The following is a 26,929-nucleotide window of genomic DNA, read 5'->3' as shown; positions in this document are numbered from 1 at the left end:
TTGTAGCTGCTTACAGATTAAACACATGTAAAATAAGACATTTAAAGATAAAGAGCAACAATTATTTGGGTGACCAATATGTATAATGATTTTGTGTGGTTCCATTTTTATTTCATTCTTTCTCGGTTTTGTTTGGTGTTATCTTGTTGGGTTGTATTATAGTAGAAATATGGGATCAGAAATTAGTAAAAAACAAACTGAAAGAGTGTTAAGTAAATTGTTAGAGGAAGGAGGCATCCCAGTAAAATCAAGAGCAGTCAGGGCATACGTTGATACAATACAAAAATGTAGCCCATGGCTTTTTAAGGAGGAGTTGTTAAATGTATCACAATAGAACCATCATGGTGAAGATTTAAAAAGAATAGAAAAGAAAAGCCCAGGAACTCTGCCAGTTGGCACATTGACATTGTGGGCGTTGGTATCTGGTTTGCTTAGTCCAAAGCCTTCAGTTCAGACAAAGGTAGAGGAAGGAGAAGACATATTGATTCAAGTAAAAGATAGGCCGGTTAGCTCAGTTGGTTAGAGCTTGGTGCTGATAACGCCAAGGTTGCGGGTTCGTTCCCCGTACGGGCCACCAAATGCCGCAGTCTGGCTGAGCACAATTCAGGAGCCACTTGTCAAAAGAAACAAACTTTAATTTTAGAACCACACACGCCAAACAAAACAGCTCCTCAGGAAAAACCTTCAGAGCCCAACTGCCACCACCGGCTTCCCACAAGCCTCTTCACCTCCCCCCCTCCTCCTGCTCTTGAAGCCGATTGGCTGGGTCGCGTGGGCAGAGCCAAAAAAGTCCCCCAGTGAGCAGCTCCGTGGTCTGAAAGGGCAGGGAAACAGTCCAATGAGCATCACCACAGAGGAGCCAATCAGTTGGCAGCTAGAAGTTGCTGGGGCTGCTGTGAGCCAATCATCAGCTGGCAGCTGGAAGTTTGCTGGCAGCTGGAATTTTGCTGGGGCCCCTTCGGCTGTGGCTCTCAACAAATATGTGTTATGTACTGAGGATTCCAAAGACAAATAAAATATTACATTTTCTAAGAATCTATAGACGAGTGGCAGAAATAGACGAGAATGATTTTAGTGCAGTATGGTAATGTGCCATGTTACATGGTTAACAGGAGTCCATTTGAAAGAGAGAAGAAGACAGGGAGAATAGATGTGAGCGCCTGAAGCAATGTGGTTGAAAGGGGCATACCAGGGACTGCGGCTGTGGCTCAGCAGTAGCGCACTTGCCTGGCATGTGTGAGGCACTGGGTTCGATTCTCAGCACCACATATAAATAAATAAAATAAAGGTATATAAAAAAAAAAAAAAGAAAGAAAGGGGCATACCAGGCAGAAGTGGTAGACCCCTACAGAAAGAAAACTAAATTAGGAGACTTTCACTTAAGCGGATGATAACTCATAGTTGTATAGCTTAAGGCAGAAAAGGAATTTGTGGGATCACCAAGGATTTTTTTTTTTTTGTTTTCGTTGTTTTGCTTTGCTTTGTTTTTGCATTTAAAAATGTGTTATTTTTAGAATAGTCACTAAACAGATTGGAGCAGCTTTAGTCCAGGACATATTTTTTATGGCTTTTATTAATAAATACCTGCCAGTTTCCTTAAAATTTGTTTCAGTAGAGGATGACTGTATAGCATTACACATATTGAGTTCATTTAAATTATTGGCAAACTGTGCAATGTGATGACTGTGCCCTCAGGTCACAACACAGATCAGATATGCATATTCCATGCAGGATTCTCTCTCAGCTGACAGCACTTTCTACTGTGAATGTTAATGTCTTTACCTTGAGCAAATTATTTATTGCCTAGATTTGGAGTGCTTGCCAGAATATTTGGGTTTTACTGTATCTGACTATATTATTCTCCGAAGAAACCTTGCCATAGTCAGGTGTTTGTTTCATTCAGTCATATCACTTGTTGTCATGCCTCTTTAGGAATTAAATTTTATGGGAATAACCATTTCACGTTTTATTTGATATTTTGATTTTCCATCTTCCCGTATCTGGAAATATAGTTAGGAGTAGAATATTTGTAAATATAATTACATATGTAAGACAGAGAACTGCAAGCTACAGCCTATAGCATGGTCCATAAAATAGGAATGGTTTTTGCATTTTTAAAGGTTTGGAAAAAGTATAATAAAGAAGAATATGGATATGAGATATATGTGACTCAGAAGACCTAAAATATTTAATGTTTTAAGAGATATATGTGACTCTTAATAGATAATGTTTAAGAGACAAAAATAAAAGTCTGTGCACAAGCTTGATGTGTACTAATCATGGAGTCTGGCCAGTACACATTATGATATTCTTTTTTTTTTTTTTTTTGTGGTACTAGGGATTGAACTCAGTTCATAGGTATGTAGGCAAGCACTCTACCACTGAGGTATATTCCAAGCCCTCTGATGTTCTTTTCAATATAAAAATGCCTCAACTTGGGAAAAAAACTGGAATACCTATATAATAAATAAGGGAATAAATTATTTATTGGCTTATGCATCACTGACAACTCTTAATACATTTTGCTAATGAAAGAAATTAGATCCAAAAGGCTAGGTATTATATATTTCCAATTATATGATATTCTGGAAAACATAAAATTACAGGGAGGAAGACAAATCAGTTGTTGCTACCAGTTGAAGAGATAGTTAGAGGTTAACTACAAATGGGCTGCACAAGATAGTTTTGGGGATGCGGAATATTTTTCTGTGGTTACATGATGGAAGATACATGGCTATATTTGTCATAACCCATGTACTATATTCCACAAAGAAGTATATAAATTTTTAAAAAATCAACCAGTATATAGTGGGAAAGATGGAATGCAATCTGTGACAAATATATTTGTTTTTACAAATGAATCATATCTCATTGAAGAGCATAGAGAATAGAGGAACTAAAATAACTTTGGAAAGCAGTGTTTTAATTCAGTTCTACAAGTTTAATGACTAAAAGAACTGAACTGAAGTGTTATATTCTAAGTGGTTGTTTTTTACAGGAATATGGGTTGACAGCTCTGAAGCTACTTTCTAGGGCTGAAGAAATAAGTAAATACGTTGTAGACAATGAGAGCCAGTTTTCTCACTAATGGAGAAAGAAGTTAAAAATAAGGAAAATGAGTAAAGGCTAGAATGAACTGGTAGTGATGAAGGTGAAGATTTCCAAATGAACTTATGATACATGTATATATATATGTATAGACATACATACACAAAAAGATAGGAATAAATCCACGTCTACACACATGAAGTAGTGTACATAATATATTTTTTAGCTCTGGCCATTGAGAGGAACTAAAATCAGGGATACTGTCATAACACTCAGCATTTATAGTGCCTAGATCTTGGTTTCTTAACACCATTCTCCATTAACAGGAATCAGGACTCCTTGAAGAACTGGTTGATCTTCAGTTAGAAACGTAACTTTTACATTTTCTTAAAGTAATTTCACAGTGAATAATTTTAGCCAGTGCCACCTTAAACAAAGGATTATGATTTACCTCACCAGTAATACATCTGAGTATCAAGTATTTCCCCATATCATACACTTAGAAAGATAAGCCATTTCTGTGGTATCCTTCCCAATGAGGCATAACTTTAATAATGAGAAAACATCAAACAAACCCAAATTGAAAGACATTTTCCAAAATGACTAGCTAGTAGTCTTAAAAAATACAAAGGTTGTGAGAGATTGAGGAACTGTCACAGACTGGAGGAGACTAAGGAGATGTAACAACTCAATGCCTTGTGATATCCTGGAGTGGATATTGGGACAGAAAAGGACATTAGTGGAAAATGGATAAAATCAGAATACATTCTGTAACATAATTACTGGTATTGTACCAAGATTAGCTTCTTGGTTTTGATGAATGTCCTATGGCTTTATAAGATGTTAACATGAGGCGAAGCTGAGTAAAGGGTATACAGAAACTTTGTACTATTTTTGCAGTTCTACTATAAGTCTAAAATTATTTTTTTAAAAAAATACTTCAGCTATAATTGTCCTAATGGGATTACATAACTTTTTCTCTTGAACATGGTATATATTCATTTTATATGGAAACTAGTTCTACATTTTTTGGTGAGAGGAAAAGTCTATTTATTTTGCTTTATGTATTTCTCTAGAATTCTAGATCAAAAGGAGGATGGCTGTGTTGTGGATATGCATCACTTCAACTCTGGGGCACAGTCTGTTCTTGCCTATGCCACTGTGAATGGTTCTCTGGTTGGCTGGGATCTCAGATCTTCAAGCAATGCATGGACATTAAAGCATGATTTAAAGTCAGGCCTTATTACTTCCTTTGCTGTGGACATCCACCAGTGCTGGCTCTGCATTGGTAAGCTGATTTTCAAGTCATTGACTGGGTTTTGCATGCCACCACTGCCTGCAGTTACCATATTGGAACTGTTTTTTCCTTTTTTTTCTTCATTGGTAATTTCTTTCCATCTTCTCCCTTTTTCATAATTATCATAATTATTGCAATTTATTTATTTTTTTATTTCAAGACAATTTGGAAAGGTAAAATCAGTATCACAAGGCATAAACAATTTCCTTCTCGATCTTAAATTAGTATCTTTATAATCATTATAGTGATTAAATTTTCTGGCATTCTCTTACTCTGACAGGAAATCACCAGGCTTGACTTAAAAAAAAAATAGAATTTGAGTTCCTGCAGACACAGTTAAAATTGTGTAACCTCAATTACACAGTAACCTCAGACAAGCTGTTCAACTCAAGTCTCAGAATCTTCATCTTCAAATGGGATTAATGCTTTCAAAGGCTGCTTTGAGGATTTAATGAGCTAAAAGCTTATATCAGTGTCTGGTGCAGGAGAAGAGCCAGCAATGGTTTCTCATGTTATTATCTTCCAAGCCTCTTTTCCCCAAAGGTTGAAGATACACCATGTGGTGATATCTCTCTCTCTCTCTCTCTCTCTCTCTCTCTTTTTGGTGCTAAGGATTGAACCCATGGCCTTGTGCATGCGAGGCAAGCACTCTACCAACTGAGCTATATCCCCAGCCCCTACCATGTGATCTTTCTTGCTTCTTTCTTCTGTTTTTATTGTTGTTGGTTTTTGAAAATGTTTAATTTGATGAGTTCTGAAAAATATATAATATAAAAATATATACAATGTACCAAAAATATATATACCACAAATGGGATACAAACGTTTTCATCACTTCTTGAAAAATTTCCTCATACTCCTTTACATTCAGTGCCCTCCTCCCAGCCGCTAATAAAACCACTCATCTCATTTCTGTCTCCATAATTTTGCATTTCCCAGAATGTCATAAAAATAGAATCATATAATATGTGTCTCTTTTTTTGCTAAGCATAAATTTTTTAGACTTTTCCATGTGATTGAATGTATGAGAAGTCTTATTGTTGTGACATTGTAGTCTATTGATAATTTATGTATCCATCACATTCTCCAGTTAATAGATGTTGTTGTTTCTTGCTTTTATTTAGTTCTGAGTAAATATTTATAAATAGGTTTTTGTAAAGACATAGATGTCCATTTATTATAAGTACATACCCAAGAATGGTATTGCTGGTTTTAAAAATTTTGATTTTTAATTAACAAATAATCATTGTACATATTTATGGGGTACAATGTGATGTTTCCATGTATCTTCATATTGTAGAATGATTAAATCAGGTAATTAACAGATCAGTCACTTCATGTACTTATTGCTTGTGGTGAAAACATCTAAAATGTACTACTTTTAGCAATTTTGAAACACACAATGCACTATTGTTATTACCAATCTATGCAATAGATCACTAAAGCTTATTCCTTCTATGAAACTTTGAACATCTTATATCTACATTTTCTTCCCTTTTCCTGTTTTAAGTGTCATCTCCTTGCCCCCATAGTACTTTGAACCTGCCCCTTAGGAAGCTATCACATCTTACTCTTTCTCTCTTATTCAGAAGAATTAACAATCTTCTGTGTCTGAATTTAGGTTTCTTAATTCCCTAATTTATGTTTGCAACAATTATATATCTGCCCTTTTCTGTATTACTTGGGTTTTTTTTAGATGTTGATGGACCTTTATTTTATTCATTTATTTATATGTGGTGCTGAGTATCAAGCCCAGTGCCTCACACATGCTAGGCAAGTGCTCTACCACTGAGCCACACACAACCTCAGCCCTTCTTTTTATGTAGTTTATGTAGAATGCATTATTTTTGCCTTCTGTCTCAGTAAACTGTGCAGGTACAGGAAGATGTAATATTAGGTCTAGAAAATTAGATATTATATACTAGCAAGTTAGCAAATGGTAGTGATGCCTCTTAGGCTCCCTGATCAGCTTTTAGGGGGAAGCTTATGTTTCCTGTACTATTTGAGTCATTATCTTGGAGTGGGTCAGTTTGACATGCAAGCTGTCTTTGTGTAACTGCCACCCCTTCCATCCCACTCCTGCTGGGATTGGAAACCAATATAAGAATTTGCTTTCATGACCAGAGTTTAAGTTGCTATGGGTAGATGCAAAGACTTCACCCCAGTTTCTGCTGTGATTGGATATCCATATTCATCTCCAGGATGTTTTAGAGAAAAGGGCACATGAAAATGATTGAAATCTGATGACAGCTGCAGAGCTACTACCAACTTTGGATTCCAAAGTGATCATTGGATAAAATCCCCTATTACACCATTATTGAAGGTAGTCTGAACATTTTGACTTACCAATTCAGTTTATATTTTCTCTAGTTTTTGTTTTTGTGAATACTTTTGGCAATTAATAACAGTATCAGTAATTGATGAATTACTCATTTTAAATTTACATTCATTAGACAGTACTCTACAACATTATGACAAGCACTTTATGTCTGTTATTTAACAACTATAGGTACTGTTTGAAACTGGGAAGACAGCTACATGAGAATGAAACCCTTTTCTAAGGGATGAAGGCAATTTTAAAATACATTGACATAAAGCTAATACTTTGTACAAATGCCCCCCTAGTGTGCTTTGATCATTAGATGGTAATCTTTTTATGCTTCTTTTTCTTTAAGGTACAAGTAGTGGTACCATGGCTTGTTGGGACATGAGGTTCCAGTTGCCAATTTCCAGTCACTGTCATCCTTCCAGGGCTCGAATCAGGCGCCTTTCAATGCACCCTTTGTATCAGTCTTGGGTGATAGCAGGTAAGATGAAGGGCCAGCTTTTGTGTATTGGGGGGTTTTCTTGGAAAATGTGTTATATCCTGTTGCTAAGATACATTTTTAGTGTTTTGCTTTATATATAAAGAACTGCTTTTCCTGTGATGTTCTGTCCATAAATGGAAGCTCTACTGGGTGCTCAGGCAGAAGTCTGGTGTCTTCTTAGGTTATTGCTGAGTTGCTGAGAGTGGCCTCAAGCTTGTAATCTCTTACCTCAGCCTCCTGAGTTGCTAGGATTATGGGTACTAACTCTTCTTTTTCTCATTCCACCTCTAGTGCATCAGCTATTCTACAAATTCTGTCTTAAAATATATCCAGAATTTGACCACTTCTTACTACTACATTATTGGCTCCCTAGTTCAAATCACCATAATCTCTGTCCTTTCTTTGCACTATCCTCTTAATTCCCTGCTTCTGACCATGTCTCTTAAGATTTTTTTTTTTTTTTCTGCTCAATAACTCCCAGTGGCTTTTCATTGCAAGTAATAGCCAGTGTGGTCCAAAAGGCTCTATGGACCATAAGGAGAGATCATCCCTGATAACCACTGTCTAACCTTTTTATCAGAGTTCCAATGAGAAACTAATGGCATACCAATGGTAGGAAAATTATAAGGATTTATTTTCAAAGAAACTGTTACAAAGATGTGGATATAGGACTATCATAAGATATTGCAGTAATACAAGATTAATAATAGCAGAGTAGCAGTAGAAAGCATGAGTGGAAGGTATAGTTACTGGAATTTGGAAAGAAATTGGATAGAGAAAACCATCTTGAGAGGAACAGTTATTTGGAGGTGAGGGAAACAACCAGGTTGGGGTAACTGGTCTCTATTCCCTCGGGGCTCCTTATGGGCATATGTTAGTTTTCTGTGACTGCTATAACAAGTTACCACAAACTTTGTGGCTTGACATAACACAGTTTTATTTCCTAACAATTCTGGAAACCAGAAATCTGAAGTGGGTTTTGTGGGCCAAAATCATGTTAGCAGCAGGACCATATTCCCTCTGGAGGCTCTTCTGTTTCTTTGCAGTTTTCCACTTCTGTTGCTGTACTCCTTTAGCTAATGTCTCCTTCTTTCATATTCAAAACCAGAAAGATCATCTTGGTTCATTCCTCTATATCTCTAAGCAAATGAAGCCTGGTATATTGTCAGTCCCCCTGCATCACAATCCTAAGGGATAATTTCTCTCTTAGGCCTTGGAGTTTCCAATTTTTGTGATCTGTCACAGATATGCTCCAGTTATAACTCATGTTTCTCTTTATTCATCTTTCTCCAAAATAGCCCACGGATTCCCCCCCTCCCATTTAGTTCTTTCTTGCTAAAGTAGTATATCTGCCTTTTTAGTCCCTATTAAAATATTCTGTCCATGATGGGACCTGGATTCTCACCCACCAGATGTGATTTTTTAAATTCCCTGTATTCAGGTGGAGCTTACACTTTCTTACTTGTTTCTTTGCCATTGTCTTCTTGTTTTCCATATATCCTTTTTTTTCTCCACTTCTGGAGAAACTCACAAACTTAAACAAAAAACATAGGTTTCTTGAGGGCTGGATCTCTATGTGATTTGTCTTTCTGCCCTATAATTCTTTTCACCAGGTTGGAGACCAGTAAATATTTATTGTTAGGCTATTAAAAACTTGTTAACTACACCCACCCAATATGGTGATGGGTTCATGTTGTTATTTAAAAGTGTTAGTCAGTATTTCTTATAGGTTGGGAAAAAATTGCTCTACCTACCACGATGTGAAAGCTCTGAGTGTGAGATCCTTCTGGTCTAACAGTTCTGGTCTTTGTCTCTCTTAGCTGTTCAGGGGAACAATGAAGTATCCATGTGGGACATGGAGACTGGTGACAGAAGATTTACTCTCTGGGCCAGCAGTGCACCACCACTTTCTGAATCACAGGTTTGTCTCCAGTTCTAACTGTAAAGGATATTATTGCTCACATCCTAAGCACTTTCAGGTATTTTAGCAAACAAGGGATCTATTGGGCTTTGGGGTTATGATTAAAATTTGAGTTTTTAATAACATCAAGTACCATATGGCCATTGCTGCATGCATATTTTCTAATTCCTTAAACTTTCTTGTGTCTGCTTTACTGAATGTTTTGGTTGCTAATTATATAAAGTTTGTAGTATCTCTTTAGAACTACAGTGTAGTCCTGGGTTAATTAGGCAAATCCTGGATTCAAGTTTAGGTTATGAAAAAATGGAATATGACCATCTTACATATGAGGATCCTGACTTAACCATGGTTTGACCAAATGATTTTTTTACTTTATAGTGGTAGTAGTGTAGAAGTGATAGACATTCATTAGAAACCATATTTGAAATTTTGATCTTTTATTGGGCTAACAGGTATGTGGTCCAATACACTCTTGTGATGCTGGGCAGTGAGCCATAGCTCCTGGTCAGATCACAACGGTAAATAACTAATACTTGAAGATAGGTGTATTAACTGTATTTTCAACTTACAATGAGTTTATTTGGACATAACCCTCACATAAATCAAGAAACATCTGTACTTTTGTTTTTAATAGTCACAATCATGTTGCCAGGGTACTTCATTGGGGCAAAAGGTAGGATTTTTATTTTATTTTATTTTTTTGGTGGTGCTGGGGATCAGACCCAGAGCCTCCCATGTGCTAGGCACATGCTTTGCCAACTGAGTTCCATCCTTAGCCCTTTCCCGCCCTGTAGGAAAGATTTTTTTCCCTTTAACTGCGGTCTTGCTCAAGGTGGTCCTAAAGAGAAAATTTTAGAAAACTGAACAGGCTGCACCTCTCTGTTCAGAACAATACAAAGCAACTATACTTCAAAGTCCCAAAAAAGTAGATTTAACTTATATAACTCATTTCTCATATCCTCTGGTAACCAAGTGTGACTATAGAACTATCAGCAGTTAACTTGCCTCTAGAAATAGTATTCCATTAGTGGAAGGCACTGATGTCTTTTATTTGACATGCCATCTTTGCTTCTTTTAAGCCTTCTCCTCATAGTGTCCATGGTATCTACTGCAGTCCTGCTGATGGAAATCCTATCCTGCTAACAGCTGGCTCAGACATGAAAATAAGGTATAGTATCTCAAAAAAAATTCTTAAAAAGACGGATGAGTACATTGGTTTATGAAAGGTGTTATTATAGATACTGGTGACAATTTAATGTTTTAAACTATCAGCACATTACAAGGGCAACAATTAGTACTCTATTATAATTAATGTTATATTATTGATTCTAGAAAAATCTTTTTCTAATCACAGTATAAACAATGCATTGATGAATGTAAGCCAATGAGTATTAGTTCTTCCTATTATCTCGTGAAGATTTTCCATATTTATTTCCTCTTCCCTAGGTTTTGGGACTTGGCTTACCCAGAAAGGTCCTATATTGTGGCAGGAAGTACTAGTTCCCCATCTGTGTCCTATTACAGGAAAATAATAGAAGGCACTGAGGTTGTTCAGGTACGTTACTTTTTATTTTTCTTTCTTTTTAACTTTTGTAGACACAAAATTGGGTTTGGTCAAGTCTGGAAATAACTTTTTTAAATATAAGAAATATGATTTATTTTCTCTTGGATTTTTTTGTATTTTTATAAATTAATTTATTAAGGTATAACAAGCATAAACCACATATAGGTATATAGCTCAAAATGAAAAGTAGACACTTTACAAAGTTAAGGTCTGAGAAACATAACAAGTACTTTTATTATTTACTTTTACAAAAGACAAATTTAGGGACATTGAAGTTAAGAAATTTTTCTGAGACACAGGTGTAAACAACCTAGTAGTAAACTCAAATCTCACTGTTAGGACTCTAAAACTTGTGTCCTTTGCTTAGAAATTTCAAATGTGATTTATCTGAAAGTGCCTTGGCCAGGTAAGCACTTCCTTCATGACAAAAAATGAGGAGCTGTAGAAATTCTAGAACATTAGATATATATTTACTTCTATATTTTGGTCATTTTTACTTCTCCCAATTTATACTCTTTCCCTTTTTTACATTTGATGTTAATAAAAATTAATAGGCCCAGACTATTGGCCATTTGTAAGTGTTCCATATTTGTACATGGCTACTCATGCACTCCAGTGGCTGGAAACCCAGCATGTCATTTTGGACTCTTTCCTTTTGCTCTTTTTGTTCAGTGTGAGAGTGTGACTACTTTACATGAGGTGTTAACTTCAAATCAACAACTTATCCTAGAAAGAATTCTGATAAGAGGCAGAAGGTGGTGTGGATTTAACTCTGGCTCTCTCCTTGATTTCTAACTATCAAACAGGAAATTCAGAATAAGCAGAAAGTAGGACCAAGTGATGACACCCCTCGAAGGGGCCCAGAGTCTCTGCCTGTGGGACATCATGACATTATCACGGATGTTGCCACTTTCCAGACCACACAGGGCTTCATTGTGACTGCCTCTCGAGATGGGATTGTGAAGGTGTGGAAATAAAGTCTACTGACTCATGTGAATTGTAATAAAGTTTTAAATGTACAGTTATTCAAAAGAAAATGTATTTCTAGAAAACAGAAGCGAGAACAAATTCATTTGCTTAATTTTTAAAATCATGCCAAAACTAAACAAATCACACCCAAGGTGGTTAACAAAGTTGACATGGCTAGTTTACTTGTGCACCTTTCTTCAAGAGTTAGCCAGACAACAGTGTCTTAGACTTTTTGTTGTATATGTCATAGAGATGAGAAATGTAAAATGCAAAGATGAATATGATGTTTATTTTGTATTGAAAAAGATGGTTGTAAGCTATTATAAACACATTTTTGCTATTAAAAAATGCTATTCAAACTAAACTTTACTCAAGCATCCCAATAATTTTTGGTTTATTTTTTGGGTGGTGTTTTAAATAGTAATCATAAGCAAGGGAAATCTCTCTAACAGCACTTATTCTGAACTGAATAAATGAACTTGGTGTCACAAGGAAACAGAGACAGAACAAGGCCTTGGGTCCAAATCTTTGGACACTCAGAACTGTATTCTTCTCTGCTCTCTGATCTTTCTTCCTTTGTTTTACAGTCTGCCTTATTAGGTATTTAACACTGTAAAATTAATTTCTGATGTATTAGCTCTGGAGAAATTGGGTCTTCTTGGCCATGATCATTATTTTTTATAAGCTCTACCATAAATTCTGTAGCTTGGTCTACCAGCTTGCATTATCCAGCGAAGATTATTTATTAAATGCCTTGACAAAAAAAAGATCAAATGAAAAACATGCCAGAAATTTGTATTTTCAAAAGGCCTTTCCCACTAAGATGAAACCTTTAAAGGTAATGGGTTACAGTTTGTATGCAAACCTAATTTTCCACATTTTATTCTTATCTATTTACAGAATGGTTCATGGTGTTCAAAATATTTGAGTTTAGATACATGAGTATAAAAACATTCAGTAGATTCTGAGTCTGGTGCAAAATACTACTTGTTAAGAAATACACTAAACAATTTTCTATTTTTCTGTAATCATTATCATTGTTATTTTGAGACATGGTCTTCCTCTTGCCCAGGCTGGCCTCAAACTCATGACCCTCCTGCCTTAACCTCCCAAGTAGCTGAGATTATAGGCATGTGCTACCACACCCAGCTATATTTCTTTAATTATATAATTCAGCTTTAGTATGTAACAGTTTACAATGCATCTATAACTAGCTTTTCAACTCAATAACTTAGTTTTTAAACAGATAACAACAGAATTGTTGGGAAATGCCAGTCACTTGAAAAAAGTCAGGAGTGATTAACTCTGGTGGTGCCCTAGTTTATTGGGGTAGTAGTCTGTATCCTTAGTATTGGCATTGTCGTGGTGTGTTGCCTCAGTTTCCCTTTAAGTCTGTTAAAACCATATTTACTGGGGGGGAGGGGGGGCTGGGGTTATGGCTCAGTGTAGAGTACCTGCCAGGCATGTGTGAGGCCCTGGGTTCAATCCTCAGCACTGCATATAAATAAATAAATAAAATCTAAAGATCCATTGACAACTAAAACAAAAAATTTTTTAAGACCATATTTACAGGGTTTCTAGGTTTTAAGTCAGATTTAGAGTCTTCACAGGTTGGGGAAAATTTTTTGATACATGAATTTCACATGGATAAGAGGCTTTAGGCCAGAAGCTATTAGGTAAGCCATTAGACTAATAAATGTGGGAAATGCTGAGAAAACAGTGAATGGGCTGACAGGAATATGATCCTTTTTTCCCATTGTCATTCTTCTCTCCTCAATTCCCCAAATAATGCTACTTTTTAAAAAAAATTTGGTTGAATTATTACTAAGTATTATAATCCATAGCATGTTCAATTATATCCCTTTTTAAAATTATTTTCAGATATACATGACAGTAGAATGTATTTTGACATCTTATACATACATGGAGTATAACTTATTCTAATTAGGATCCCATTCTTGTGGTTGAATATGATGTGCAGATTCACTGTGGTGTAGTCATATGTGAACATGGGGAAGTTGTGTCTGAGTCATTCTACTATCTTTCCTATTCTCATTCCCCTCCCTACCCTTGACATACCTTTTTGACCTCTATTTCTTTCCCCACTTTTTTTTTAATTGATACATTATAGTTGTACAGACTGATGGGATTTATTGTTAGATGTTCATACATGCACACAATACATAATTTAACAATGTAATTTGGCCTATATCACTCTCCAGCACTTCTTCCCTCCCTCCCAACCACCCACCCTTTAGTCCCTTTCCTCTACTGATCTCCCTTTGTTGTTGCTGTGGTTTTTAAATCAAGTTTGACTCACAGCTCAGTGCAGAGACAATGGGAGGCTGGTCCCTTACAATCAATTTGCATTTCTAAGCCAAGATGCACCACAACAGCACTTTATTAACATGCACTTAATTTTTGCTGTTTTTCACTTTAGGAGAAAGGTAAATCATGGAAATGCCAAGATTAGGAGTTATTAAAAAGGAACTTCTTTTTGTAGAATACTTCTGATTCCTCACCTATTAATGATTAAAAATATGACCCAAAATGCTAAAAACAATCTCAATCACAAGAAAATATTTGTTTGGTGTACTTTACTTATGAACACAGGAAAAAAAAATACATTTCCAAAGTATTTCCAATAATAAACAGAAGAAAGGTGTTTGTACTTAATCCAAACTTAATTAGAAAAGTTCCTGTTATTAAAATGCCTCTTAAATATTATTCATCAATTTCCGGTACTGGAAAAAAATTTTTCCTGAACCCCAAAGCACCATTTAGGATGGACGAAGAAACCTGATGTGTTTTATTCTTCTCTGTTACCTGAGTATTAGTGCGACATTTAACTCCTTGGACTTCTTGCTCCTCTGAAGATGTGGGAGCTATCTCCGTAGAGTTGCCTGAGTAGAGATGGCAGAAGTGCTTCAAAAAATACTACAGATGGCTTTTCGTTTCAGGTATTATAAAAGAGGTATAGAAAAGAAAATCTGAATGGACCCTGCTGGTCTTGGTGTCAGTTATCTCATCTGTGCAGTTTCCCTCCCTTACTAAAAACAGTGATATTCTGCCTAGCAGGGTCATTGCTACCAGCTGTGGAACCAGCTCTTAGACTGAGGTAAGGTCTGAATATTGAGTCTAAATAAACAGTGCTACTTGGGTGTTTAGTTGTTGAAAATTTCATCATAAGAGATGAAATTGAATGGGGATAAGGAAAAAAGTCATCAGAGAATGATACTAGAGACTAGGCACTTTGAAGACGTTTTCCTGCTCTGATTTACTCTGATCTCTTGGATTTCTTCAACCGATATGGATTTTTAGATTGAAGTTTTAAAGATTTTCTTACCTTTTTCAAACTCAATATCTATTTAAAGCTCTTTTCAGAGTTTTGCCAATCCTGTTTTGGTGCTGTTCATTATTGACTCAATAAGTACCAGAAGTAACTCAGAACCTTACCCATAACCAGTTGTCTTTACCCTTCTTCTCTAAAGCATACAAGGATTAATGAAAATTAATAAGTGGCCATAACAAGGAAGAAAAACTGGAAATCCATCAAAATGGCTTAGCAGGAAGTTTTATAATGAAGATAGAGCATCCAGCTGAAAAGCAATAATTTATGTTCTAGGAGAATTAATGAGTTCCTCAGTGGGTTTAGGAGGATTTAGAGCTGGAGAAAATTCCCCTCTGTTTCTCACCAGTCCAAACAAACAACTGCAGAAGATGAAAGACAAACTTCTAGTATAAACCCATTTGAGTAGTAATCATTCCACACAGAAATAGGATGTGTTTTAAGTGGAAAAATAACGAAAGGTCAAATATCCAAAAATATGATATACAAACAGCATCAGTCTCTGGGTAAATGTTATTCAAGTTGCACCAAACGTTAAAAAAACTTTGGTTAAATAGATGAGCATTAAACAGTGCTGAATTAAGAAAGAAGGCTTGGTTTGCAGTAAATGGACTGAGAAATCTGCAATCAAAAGTATTAGCATTGGCTCATGTACACACACATACACTATGTAAAATTTACCTTTAAAGTATATCTCCATTACACTTTCCAAAGTACTTCTTTCATTCTTCCTTTTTCTAATGATAACAGTTGTTAAACATATCCGTCTTAGAGTGCTAGAATTGTCAGGAATGGTCAAATAAATGGTAAGATATATCTTAATACCAGTGAGTATGGAGAGTCAAGTTACCTGATAATCTAAAACCTGTGGCTTGTTCATCCCACCAGAATGGACTTCTGGTAGGCAGATATCCAAATAAAAGTTGCCAGAGTTCTGGAGTAGATTTAGTTATTATTTAAGTCCAAGTCTTACCATGCTAAATTATTTGAGCACTTTCTTGAATGTCTTATCTTTTGGGAGTAGGTTTTGCCATTCTCCTTCCATTTTTAGAAGTATGGGATGTGCTCCTGGGAAAATTCCGAATAGCATCATCTCTACCACCTCTCACTACTCTTGAAAGATATTTCTTATCTTGGAAGAATTTTGTCCGCTGTAATGCATCTTCTTTGAGGACAGTTTTCTGTGGTCCAGGAACAAAGCTATACAACAAAGAAGAGAACATCGTAGAAGATAAATGTCACTTCAACTTTAATAGACTCCATATTAATCTTTTTTTCCTAAATTAATTGTTGTACTCATTTCCTTATTGCATCCTTCCTCCAGGGTAATTTTTAAAAGATTATTAAACTGGGGATTTATACTGGCCCATATATCACAAGCTGACAAATGAGAAATCTTGTATAAGTATGCAAAAGTATAATTTTGGTAGCAGCATTTCTTCTGTATGGAACATGTTCCACCCAGACCTTCATATGGTGGGTCTCATTCTTCAGATTTGGGTTCAAATGGTCCCTCATCAGAGACCACCACATTTATCATTTTCCCAGTTCCTTCCCCACTTTCAGTCACCCAGCAAAGCATGTTTTTATTTTCTTCATAACACTATTGTAATTTTTATTTACTTATAAACTTATTCATGATCTGTTTACCCAAACAGAAAGTGAGTTTTGTGAGACCTTATCTGTTCACAGAAATCATCAAAAAGCATCTGATGAAAACATGACTGTATGCCACACACTTCTTTCCTCTCTTCCCTACATTTCTTCCTCCTGTCCACCCATCTATCCCTCCAAATATTTATTTTCACCTCTATGTAAGGAAGGCCCTTTGTTAGCTATAGTGGGAGAAAGAGAGCCCAGTCTGGTAGATACATAAAGAGCCTGATTGGGAGTCATGAATAACCCAACAACAGAGGAGAGTGGGAGTCAGACTCTAGAATGCCTTGAATTCCAGGTAAAGTAGTTGGAGAATTGTAGGGGCCAAGTGGTAGCTAGAAATTCAAACCTGCCCATACAACTTTCTGCACAGATAGAAATGTCTTATAATCTGCCCTGGCCAGTATGGCAGTCACCAGCCACATATAGCTATTGCACACTTGAGACAGTGTGACTGAAGAACTGAATTTTCTAATTCATAAAATCTTTTTTAAAATATTTTTTCAGTTGTAGATAGATACAATATCTTTTTTTTTTTGTATTTATTTTTATGTGGTGCTGAGGATTGAACCCAGGGCCTCATGCATGTGAGGCAAGCACTCTACCACTGAGCTACAACCCCAGCTTCTAATTCATATAATCTTAATTGCTCTAAATAGCCATATATAACTAGTGGCCACTGTATTGTACAGTGCAAGAAAAGAGCCATTCAGACAAACAATTTAAGGGATATAGTAGAAAGAGCCATGGGTCCAAAAAATGTAATCCAGGACCTCTACTTACAAGCTGAGCAGTCTGGGCAAATCATTTAACTAGACTAATCCTCGTTTCTTCAGATAAAAAGTGGAAATGAAAAATAATGCGTGTTTTTGTGAGCAACAATTGAAGTCCCTTACCTTGGGGCTCTGTTGGTTATAGTGCATGGAGGTGAAGGTCAGTGACAGAGCTGGGCTATATCCCAACTTTTTATTTTCCTTTTTTTTTTTTTTTTTTTTTTTGGTACTAGGGATTGAACCTGGGGGCACTCAACCACTAAGCCACGTCCCCAGCTTTTTTTATATTTTATTTAGAGATAGGGTCTCTCTGAGTTGCTTAGCGCCTTGCTTTAGCTGTGGCTGGTTTTGAATTCGAGCTCCTCTTGCCTCAGCCTCCCAAGCCGCTGAGATTATAGGCATATGCCACCATGCCCCCAAATCCCAACTTTGCTGAAAGTAAGAGTCCAATGTTACTTTCACTGAACTAGGTTTTAATTTAGGACAGTATGGAGAACTACTGAAATACCTGGAATAGAGAGCTAAATAGTAAATGTTGTGAAAGCACCTGGATATGGTTACAGAATGGCAGGCTCCTCATAAATATTTGGAGAATGAATGTGAGAGACTGGTGACATGAGAAGAGAGAGGTTCATTGATGCTGATAAACTTCAGCTACTAGCTGAATTGTGGTCAAGGGACAATTCAAGAGAACTTCCAAATGTTGATCAGAACAGTGGCAATATTCACGGTGATCCATTCTTTCTGCTTTCACTAGCTATAAAATCTGACCTCACAAAACATCAATACTTAGGAAATGAGCACAGTGGGAAAATATATAACAAATTTGAACTAAAATCATTTCACTTTTTTACATATGCATGAACATATGAATGTGCACTCTTCCTCATCTATAAACAGAGTTATAGGTGAAGGAAACCCTCAGAATAACAGAACCATGCCATTCGTGTTCCCTGACACACCCCCACCAAACTGCCAAGCACTAGATACTATGTGTCTGGCTTCTGAAACTCAAATCACAAAGTGCATTTCAGTTCACTTCTGTCAGTGTCATCAGAGATGTACTAAGATGATCCAACTTAAGAACAGTAGCCATGGCTAAATTTTATCGTGAACACAACTTCTTCACACACTCTCCCATTTTTATCCTTCACTGTATTATTAATTTCCAGACTCAGTTATGAATTCAAATTCTCAGTCATGATTGTCTATATACACAGAATATGGCACCACCGATCATGGGGAAGGCATTCTTGTGTCAAAAGCCATGGTTTTCATGGATTGATTATCTTATTTTGTTCTCTTCCACCATCTCCCTCCTACCTTTCCTTTTTATTTTTCCTTTTATGGAAAATTTAATTATGTTTGTCGTCATCTTTCATCTTTGTTAAGAAAAAATTGTGAATTTGCAACTCCTCAAAGCATGACATTGCTATTTCCCCCCCCTCAAATATTTTTATTCTCAAAGGGATCAAACATTAAAACACCCTACCTTTGAATTTCTATACCTTGTCTTATAGTAGGCATTTGCATTTCCTAAGCATTTGATAAATACCATTTATTTCCCAGTTTTATTTCTCTTTTTTTCTATACTCTATTTTCAGAAAATTCTGTGCAGATTGGTGATTCCATCACTAGGTAGTCAAGACAAAGAAATAAGGATGAGATAGTTAATTCATTTTGCATCTTGTGCTCAGCTCCACTAAAAGCCATTGAAAGAAAGATGTGGCAAATTCTAAATAAAAAGGGGGAAGGTGGATGGAACTAATTATAGATTTCAGTTCTCTGTGAAAAACAGATTCCTCCATCTATGCAGATAATCAGGAGTGAGCTGTGCTACATAATTGACTTGCTGCATTGGAGTAGAAAATATAGACAAGATTGCTTCTACTTCCAAAATTATTTTTACCTTAATATATGTTTTGTATGTCCATAAAACATACTTAGAAAAGCCGAATTGCAACAGATGTGTTATTCATATGGCATTGGTGACTGTGTCCATTTTTATAATTCACTTACTCTGGCTCTAGCCTGTCACTGCTTTAGAATCTGGCACAAATGCTTCCCTGACTAGATAAAGCAATAAACAGGTGGCTTTCTGTCTTATTGTCTCTGAGCCGGTTCTAAGTGCTTATACAAGAGCCACCCTGCAATCTTAACCTCTGGCCATCTGTCTCCCTGGTAGCTTGTGGTTAACTCTTTTCCATCTGATAAGAACCAGCTTCTTATGCATTTTCCTCAAAATTTCACAACAGAATGATCCAATTCCTAGGCAGGTCATTCGGAGGGCGGCCAGACCTCTTGCCTAACAGGCATTTTTGTCCCCCACAATCCTCTGTTCAGTTCTGCTTCACTTCTCTTAAATGACTCAACTAGCAAGTTTCAGAAGCAGCTGGGTGACTCATTACCTTTTATGAGAGTCTTTGGTCATTTAAAAGAAGGCCTGGGGTGTCCTGGTCTATTATACCATCAGGGAGTTCACCAACGTGAAACGTGGAACAGATTTTACTTCTCAATTCTTGATACCCCAGCCATTTCATCATTTCAGAATCACAGGAGAAGCTGAGCCTCCTGTGTATCTAAGGCATTATAGAGAAGGGGTTAGAAACTTCCTGTCCAAAATTGCTGTGAGTCTTCTCTTCCTACTCATATTGCTCTTCAAACAGAGAGCATGGTGGAGTGGTTTCCAGAAATGCCTTTTAATTGTGTGGGTTGACTCTGGCATATGCCCTTACAGTCATGGCTGGCTGCATCATACCTGGAGCTTAATACAAAATGCAAATTTGAGCCTCCAGTTTAGAAAAACTGAAAATAATTTTTTTCTTCTGTTGTCTCTGTCTCTCCAACCTGCCGTGGACAATTTTTATTTACCTTTAAAAGTCCAGTTCCCTATGAGTTGGCCTGTGAAGCCAACTGTCAGATTCCTCCTCTCACCAGCCTCTAGACAGTTGGTCTGGAAATTGAGCCAGGCATCTCATCTTCCCTCAGCTGTCTGTCCTAACCCTCAGCAGAGGGGTGATCCCCAAGAATATCACCACCTCCTTCCTGGAATGTACTGGATGCTTATATGGAGGAAAGCAATGACAAATGTATTGTGGCATCACTAACTTGGAGCAGATGGCCACTGCCTTCCCGGTCTCCACTCTTTTGTGTGCCTGGGTCCCTCACCAAGAAGGGGGAGGTAGGGCAGACCCAGGGAGCCAGGAGGCAGCAGAAAATGGGGTGGTAAGTAGACTGAGGCTCCAAGTCCCCATTTGCCACTGTGTGCCATTTGCCATTGTGTCCATTTGGACCCCAATACAAAACACAAATTCCAAAATAACATTAATAGTGACTGGAGAGCACTAAACCCCAAATTCAGGCCCTACTGAGCACCCAGGCCCTTTGCAAGTGCACAGCCCACAAAACTAGCCAGCTTGTAGCTCTGCCACACCTGCCTCAGCCCTGCTTTTATACAGCTTTAAGACATCCTCCATGTAAAGATGTGGCCTCACTCACTCCATTTCCCTCTTCTGAGCTGCCAGGCACCTGCAGCAGGGGGCGCTCTGCTCCTCCTAGATTGAGGCAAACAGGCTTGTTTTAGGCTTGAATTCAGGCAGTATTTGCTGCTGGACAGTTCCCCTGGACAACTCTCCCCAGGAGGTGAGCAAGAGATTGCAGGCAGAGGCCTCTCAGAGAGGCCAGAGCTGGGGCTTCTGGATTGCCTGCCTGGCTTGATCTCCACACAGAATTGCACACGCTACACACTACACAACAGAAGTAGGCATGTTGCCTAAGGTATTTGCCAGGTGCCTGGGGCACACTTGGTTGTGGTCTGTGGCTGTGTGTGAGTACAGAATGACTTATCACAAAAATAAACACTCAAAACTACTTGATTTCACTTATTTCTAATTTATACTATTCACTATTTCTAATGTATGCTATTCAGTTTTAATAGAACTTTTGCCCTTTTTGATATATCTTAATTTTAAAAATTAAGTTCTACTTTTACTATATTACACACAATAATATGTTTACTACATTATTTCTTTTCCTTTCTCTGTTTTTTTTTTTTCTATGAAATCTTAAGACCAATGCTTAGATCATTAGCTTTTAGGGTTTTAAAATTTTCTCTAACATAGGAATTAAAACTATATATGTTCCTAAATCATGACTATATCCCATAAATTTTGACACAGCATTTTGAATATTACACAGTTCTAAGTACTTTTAAATTTTCATTATTTTTTGTCCTGTTATTTATTTAGAAATGTGGCTTTAGTATAAAAGCATCAACTTTAAAATAGTTATTAATTTCTAAGTTAACTGCATTGTGTGGGTTGTATGACACCAAGTCATAGAGATGTGTTGACACTTGCTTTATAAGTTAAAAATCGTGCAATGAACACCCATCAACTCTCCACCCCCATTCAACACTTATTAATGTTCCGTATGTTTCTTTGAATGCATGTTTAATTTTTTTTGTAAAAGGTACTATATGTATTCATAAAATCAAGCTTGATATGTTTAAATCTTGTATGTATTTACAAATTTATGTCTATCAAGTCTGTGTACTTTTGAAATCTTCATTTTGACGATAGTTCAATGGCAGTTTCTTACTATAGTTTTTTCAATTTCTACCTTGTGTATTTTAAGGTTATTATATGAACCTCTTATAAATTTAGGATCTTCCTTGTGAATCACTTTCCCATCATGTAGACTCTATTATTATTATTATTATTATCATTATCATTGTTATTATATAAATCTATAGCCTTCTTATTGTACATGGTAGTTGGGTTCATCCCGACATAATCATATATGCATGGAATTGGATCTTGGTTCACCATCCCTTCTTCTTCCCTCCCTTTTCCCTTCTGTCCTCCCTCCCCTCCCTTTTCTTTTTCCTCTACTCTGCTAGACTTCCTTTTGCTCAACATACAGACTCTCTTTAATTACTACACAATGGTTTTATTTAGAAGTATATTTAATCTGATATTAATATAGCTATTCCAGCTTTTATAAACATGTGCCTGGAATTTTTTCCCCATCATTTTACTTTCAACCTTTCCATTTCCCTATGTTGTAGATGTGTCTTCTGAAAACAGTTCATGCTGGATATTGTTTTTAAATCAAGTCTATCGGGGCTGGGGATGTGGCTCAAGCGGTAGCGCGCTCGCCTGGCCTGCGTGTGGTCCAGGTTCGACCCTCAGCACCACATACAAACAAAGATGTTGTGTCCGCCAAGAACTAAAAAATAAATATTAAAAAAATTCTCACTCTCTCTCTCTCTTAAAAAAATATAAAAAATAAATCAAGTCTATCAATCACTGATTGTAACTGGCATGTTTGTGTATATTTTTATTGTGATTACTGATATATTTAAATGGACTTGGTTCTGCCACTGGTCATGCCAATGGTCATTTGTGCCCTCTACCTGTCCTTTCTTGCCTTTAATCTTTTCCCTTCCTTGGCTTTTTATTTTTAAATATTTACTTTTGTCTTTGTTTTTATTCCATTTTCCCTTGCTATATTTTTGGTAGTTAGCTACTTTCTATTTTTCCATGTGTGCCCTCAAAAATTTTAATGCATTTTTATTTTATTTTATTTCCACATTACAATTTTTATTACACATATAGAGCACAATTTTTCATATCTCTGGTTGTATACAAAGTATATTCACCCCAATTTGTGTCTTCATACATGTACTTTGAATAATAATGACCATCGCATTCCACCATCATTTCTAACCCCATACCCCCTCCCTTCCCCTCCAACCCCTCTTGTATTAAGAATTGTAAGGCCGGGGCTGGGGATGTGGCTCAAGCGGTAGCGCGCTCGCCTGGCATGCATGCGGCCCGGGTTCGATCCTCAGCACCACATACCAACAAAGATGTTGTGTCCGCCGAGAACTAAAAAATAAATATTAAAAAAATTCTCTCTCTCTCTCTCTCCTCTCTCACTCTCTCTTTAAAAAAAAATGTAAGGCCAAATAATAGTAATAGAGCTCATGTAAATAAATAAATAGATAAATAAATCTGTGTTATAAAAAAGAAAAGAATTTTTGATAGACGAACTTTAATGCATTTTTAAAACAGTCTAAAATATTTCAACAACCTAACCATCAGTTCAAGTACCTAGAGCCCTTGGTATCTGTTTACCTCCCTGTGATTTATGTAATTATTGTTTCTTTTTTTAGTACTACCTTTCTATCCTTAAAGATCAAGGCTTCATTTTTTTTTCTTTTTTCGGTAATAGAGATCATTTTATTATTTGTTGTCTTTTTTCCTACCTAATCAGTAAATAAAAATATTTAATTTGATGCTCATAGTCTTAGTTACCACTGTTTCTTCTGTTAAAACCATTAGGTGACAAGTGCTTTATTTTCATATGTTTGTTAACAAGTACAGCTTTTTGGTAACCCACAAATTAAACATTACTATTATTTAAAAATACATATGTTGTCCTGGGGGTTTAACTTAGTGCTAGAGCACTTGCCTACCACGCTTGAGACCTCCGAGTTAGATCCCCAGCACCATAAAATAAGTAAATAAAAATACATTTGTCTAGATTTACCTAAATATGGACAAATTTTATCACTATTACTTTTTGCATCTTACTTCTTCCTTCTGTGGCCATTTTTTTCCCTTCTATGTACATGCTTTAGAGGTTCCTTTAGTAAAGCTTTTTGTGATAGACTTATTTTTAAAATCTGAAATATTCTTCCTAGTTTTCAAAAAATTTTTTGAAAGTCAGTTTTTCTAAATTGACAAAAATTTTCTTCTGCTACCTTAAAGATACTCAGTAGTCTTGTGGTTTCCACTGTTGCTGTTATTAATAATTCAGCTGCTGCCCAATTATCTTTGTAGAAGATCTAGTCTTTCTTTTGGCTGATTTTAAGTTTTCTTTCTCTTGGCATTCTGCCAAGACAGTGCCCTATTCCAAATCTAATTGTTGCTTTCTTTTTATTTATGCTGCCTGTTATAGCTTGTCTTCATTTTATCTGTGCACCCATATCATTCTGAAAAATGATCATTTCCTATTGTCTTTTCTTTATTATTTTTATTTTTTTCCTTCTAGAATTCCATTTAGAGATAGGTTAGACCTTTCCATTCTGTTCTCTTAATCTCTTATGGTCATCATCTCTGTAGTCCAAGAAGTTTCTTCAGCTTTTTCCTAGTTTATTATGTTTCTCTTCAGATGTATCTGTTTATTCACCCATTGAGTTTTATAAATTATTTTTTAAATTTTTTTAGAGAGAGAGAGAGAGAATTTTTTTTTAATATTTATTTTTTAGTTATCGGCCGACACAACATCTTTGTTGGTATGTGGTGCTGAGGATCGAACCCGGGCCGCACGCATGCCAGGCGAGCGCGCTACCGCTTGAGCCACATCCCCAGTCCTATAAGTTATTTTTTTATTTTCAAAATTGTGAAGTCCACCAAAAATTAGAAAGAGCAAAACTATAAATTGCTTCATGCTTTTTGCCTAGATTCTCCACCATTGCCATCTTGCTACTATATATGAGCATGTGTACATCCATATCTGTGTTAGTGTTCATACGTGTACACACACACGATCCTACTCCCCTTTAGAAAAAACATCTAAAAGTAGTCTATAACAGTAACATTAAAAGAAAAGCATACCTGTTTCAAGAACAAAGACATTCTCTTATACAAACAGTATACAAACAGTATCGTACTATTATCACATCCAAGGAAATCCACACAATTCAGTAACATCACCCAACATATTCTTCATACTCAAATTTCTCCATTCCCCAAATGTTATTTATGTATCTCTTCTTTTTCTTTTTTCCTGAAGTACTGGATTGAACCCAGAGCTCGTGCATGCTAGGCAAGTGCTCTACCAATGAGTTACATACTTGGCCAGCCAAATATCATTTATATCAGTTCTTTTTTTAAAATCTGGAATCCAATTAAGGTTCATACAATTACATTTGACTATTCCATCTCTTTATTCTCTCTTATTCTAGAACAGTACCCCATCCATATCCCTCTGTTTCTCATGACATGAAACCTACAAAGAGTATAGGTGAAGCATTCTTTTTTTTTAGAGAGAGAGAGAGAGAGAGAGAATTTTTAATATTTATTTTTTAGTTCTCAGCGGACACAACATCTTTGTTTGTATGTGGTGCTGAGGATCGAACCCGGGCCGCACGCATGCCAGGCGAGCGCACTACCACTCGAGCCACATCCCCAGCCCGAGGTGAAGTAACCTTAAGAACATTCTACATTCTGCAGTTGTCCAGTGACCTTCTCAATAGGCTTAAATTCGCAGACATTTCCAGCAGGAACCTCCCACTGATCCTACAAGAGGCACACAGTATCAGATCGTGGTTTTAGGGAGTCCTGCCAGGTCTCACCATATCACGACACATTTTCCTCCTTGTAATTAATAAGTCATCTGTGAGTGCTTCTGTTAGCCTTTTAAAATACTTGCCCCCCTCCAAAAAAAAAAAAAAACTGTCATAGAATGGTTTTAGCATCCCTGAGCCATCAGTTTCTACATTTATAATTAACGTTGTAAGTTACAACTAGTGATTTTTCTAGTTCAACTATTTCCTCCATGTTTATATGCCAGTATTCTTATATAAAGAAGAGCTTTTGGGCTGGGAATGTGGCTCAGGCGGTAGCGCACTCGTCTGGCATGCGTGTGGCCCGGGTTCGATCCTCAGCACCACATACCAACAAAGATGTTGTGTCCGCCAAAAACTGAAAAATAAATATTAAAAATTCTCTCTCTCTCTCTCTCTCTCTCTCTCCTCTCTCACTCTCTCTTTAAAAAAAAAAAGAAGAGCTTTTTCTCCCCTTCTTCACCCCTCTTTGGAAACCTATATAGACTTGTGGGTTTTAAGAATTCAGCATATTGTAATTTATTACCATCATTGCTCTTTCTGGTATTCATTTTACCCAAGATTAGAACAGTGGGAATCCTTACAAGACAACTTATTTGTCCTTTTCACATGACACTGTTGTTTTGTATTTTCTTGCTTCCTGGAACAATAAGTTGCCCTAGGCTACCATTGCACCTTCCCTGTTACAGCCTAGAATTAGATATTTCTAAGGAACCATGAAACCCTGGCTCCATTAAAAAGCAAACAACCAAAACCCCCAAACATCTCTATTTGGTTATTTTTCAGATTAACCTGATCATTTAAAAAATTCTCTTGTTCCCATGAATTATATTTTAACATCATAGTAATAAATTTTTCATCCAAATAAAATGGGGGGGGGGGTAAAGAGAGGAAGAAGAGGAGGAGCAGGAAAAGACAGAGGACAAAGGGGCAAGTGCCTATTCATTTATCAAATCACACCAAGAAGACAGTACCTTCGGAACTGCCACAGGGTTCGGAACTGCGTTGGGTCTGTAGAGCTGAGACGGTTGCACTTTGCTTTCAAGTTTATTGGTGGATATTTGTTGATTGCACCTAGGAACAAAAAAGGCTGTGAAGAGTCCCTTCTTTGTGGCTATTAACATTACTGCAGGCTGTTCTGTACACAGTGTCACTTCACTGTTTTCCATAACTATCAAGAAAGATACCA

At 36.6% G+C, this 26,929-nt stretch overlaps 2 protein-coding genes across 5 annotated transcripts in view; one reads left to right on the top strand and one right to left on the bottom strand.

Moving 5' to 3' along the window:
* Positions 1-12,870, top strand: part of PIK3R4 (phosphoinositide-3-kinase regulatory subunit 4) — a 79,388-nt gene extending 66,518 nt beyond the window's left edge. For 3 of the 4 annotated variants that reach the window (XM_081301186.1, XM_081301188.1, XM_081301185.1), the window contains 6 exons: positions 4,125-4,336; positions 7,021-7,152; positions 8,973-9,073; positions 10,153-10,241; positions 10,520-10,628; positions 11,444-12,869. In XM_081301186.1, coding sequence (XP_081157312.1) covers positions 4,125-4,336; positions 7,021-7,152; positions 8,973-9,073; positions 10,153-10,241; positions 10,520-10,628; positions 11,444-11,614 — 814 coding nt within the window. In that variant the 3' untranslated portion in view covers positions 11,615-12,869. Of the gene's footprint in view, positions 1-4,124; positions 4,337-7,020; positions 7,153-8,972; positions 9,074-10,152; positions 10,242-10,519; positions 10,629-11,443 lie in introns of all 4 variants that reach the window. The other variant, XM_081301187.1, reaches the window with a different exon arrangement.
* A 242-nt stretch (positions 12,871-13,112) lies between these two features.
* The window catches only part of COL6A6 (collagen type VI alpha 6 chain), a 147,091-nt gene continuing 133,274 nt past the window's right edge, over positions 13,113-26,929 (bottom strand). Inside the window, exons 37-38 of the mRNA XM_081301125.1 lie at positions 26,715-26,814; positions 13,113-16,155 (exon numbers count right to left, since the gene is read on the bottom strand). Coding sequence (XP_081157251.1) covers positions 15,963-16,155; positions 26,715-26,814 — 293 coding nt within the window. The 3' untranslated portion in view covers positions 13,113-15,962. The remainder of the gene's footprint in view (positions 16,156-26,714; positions 26,815-26,929) is intronic.

The sequence above is a fragment of the Spermophilus citellus genome (assembly GCF_964194105.1).
Source record: "Spermophilus citellus genome assembly, chromosome: 7".
Taxonomy (NCBI): Eukaryota; Metazoa; Chordata; class Mammalia; order Rodentia; family Sciuridae; genus Spermophilus; species Spermophilus citellus.
The sequence above is the reverse complement of the archived record's forward strand: the minus strand, read 5'-3'. Positions and strand labels throughout refer to the sequence as shown.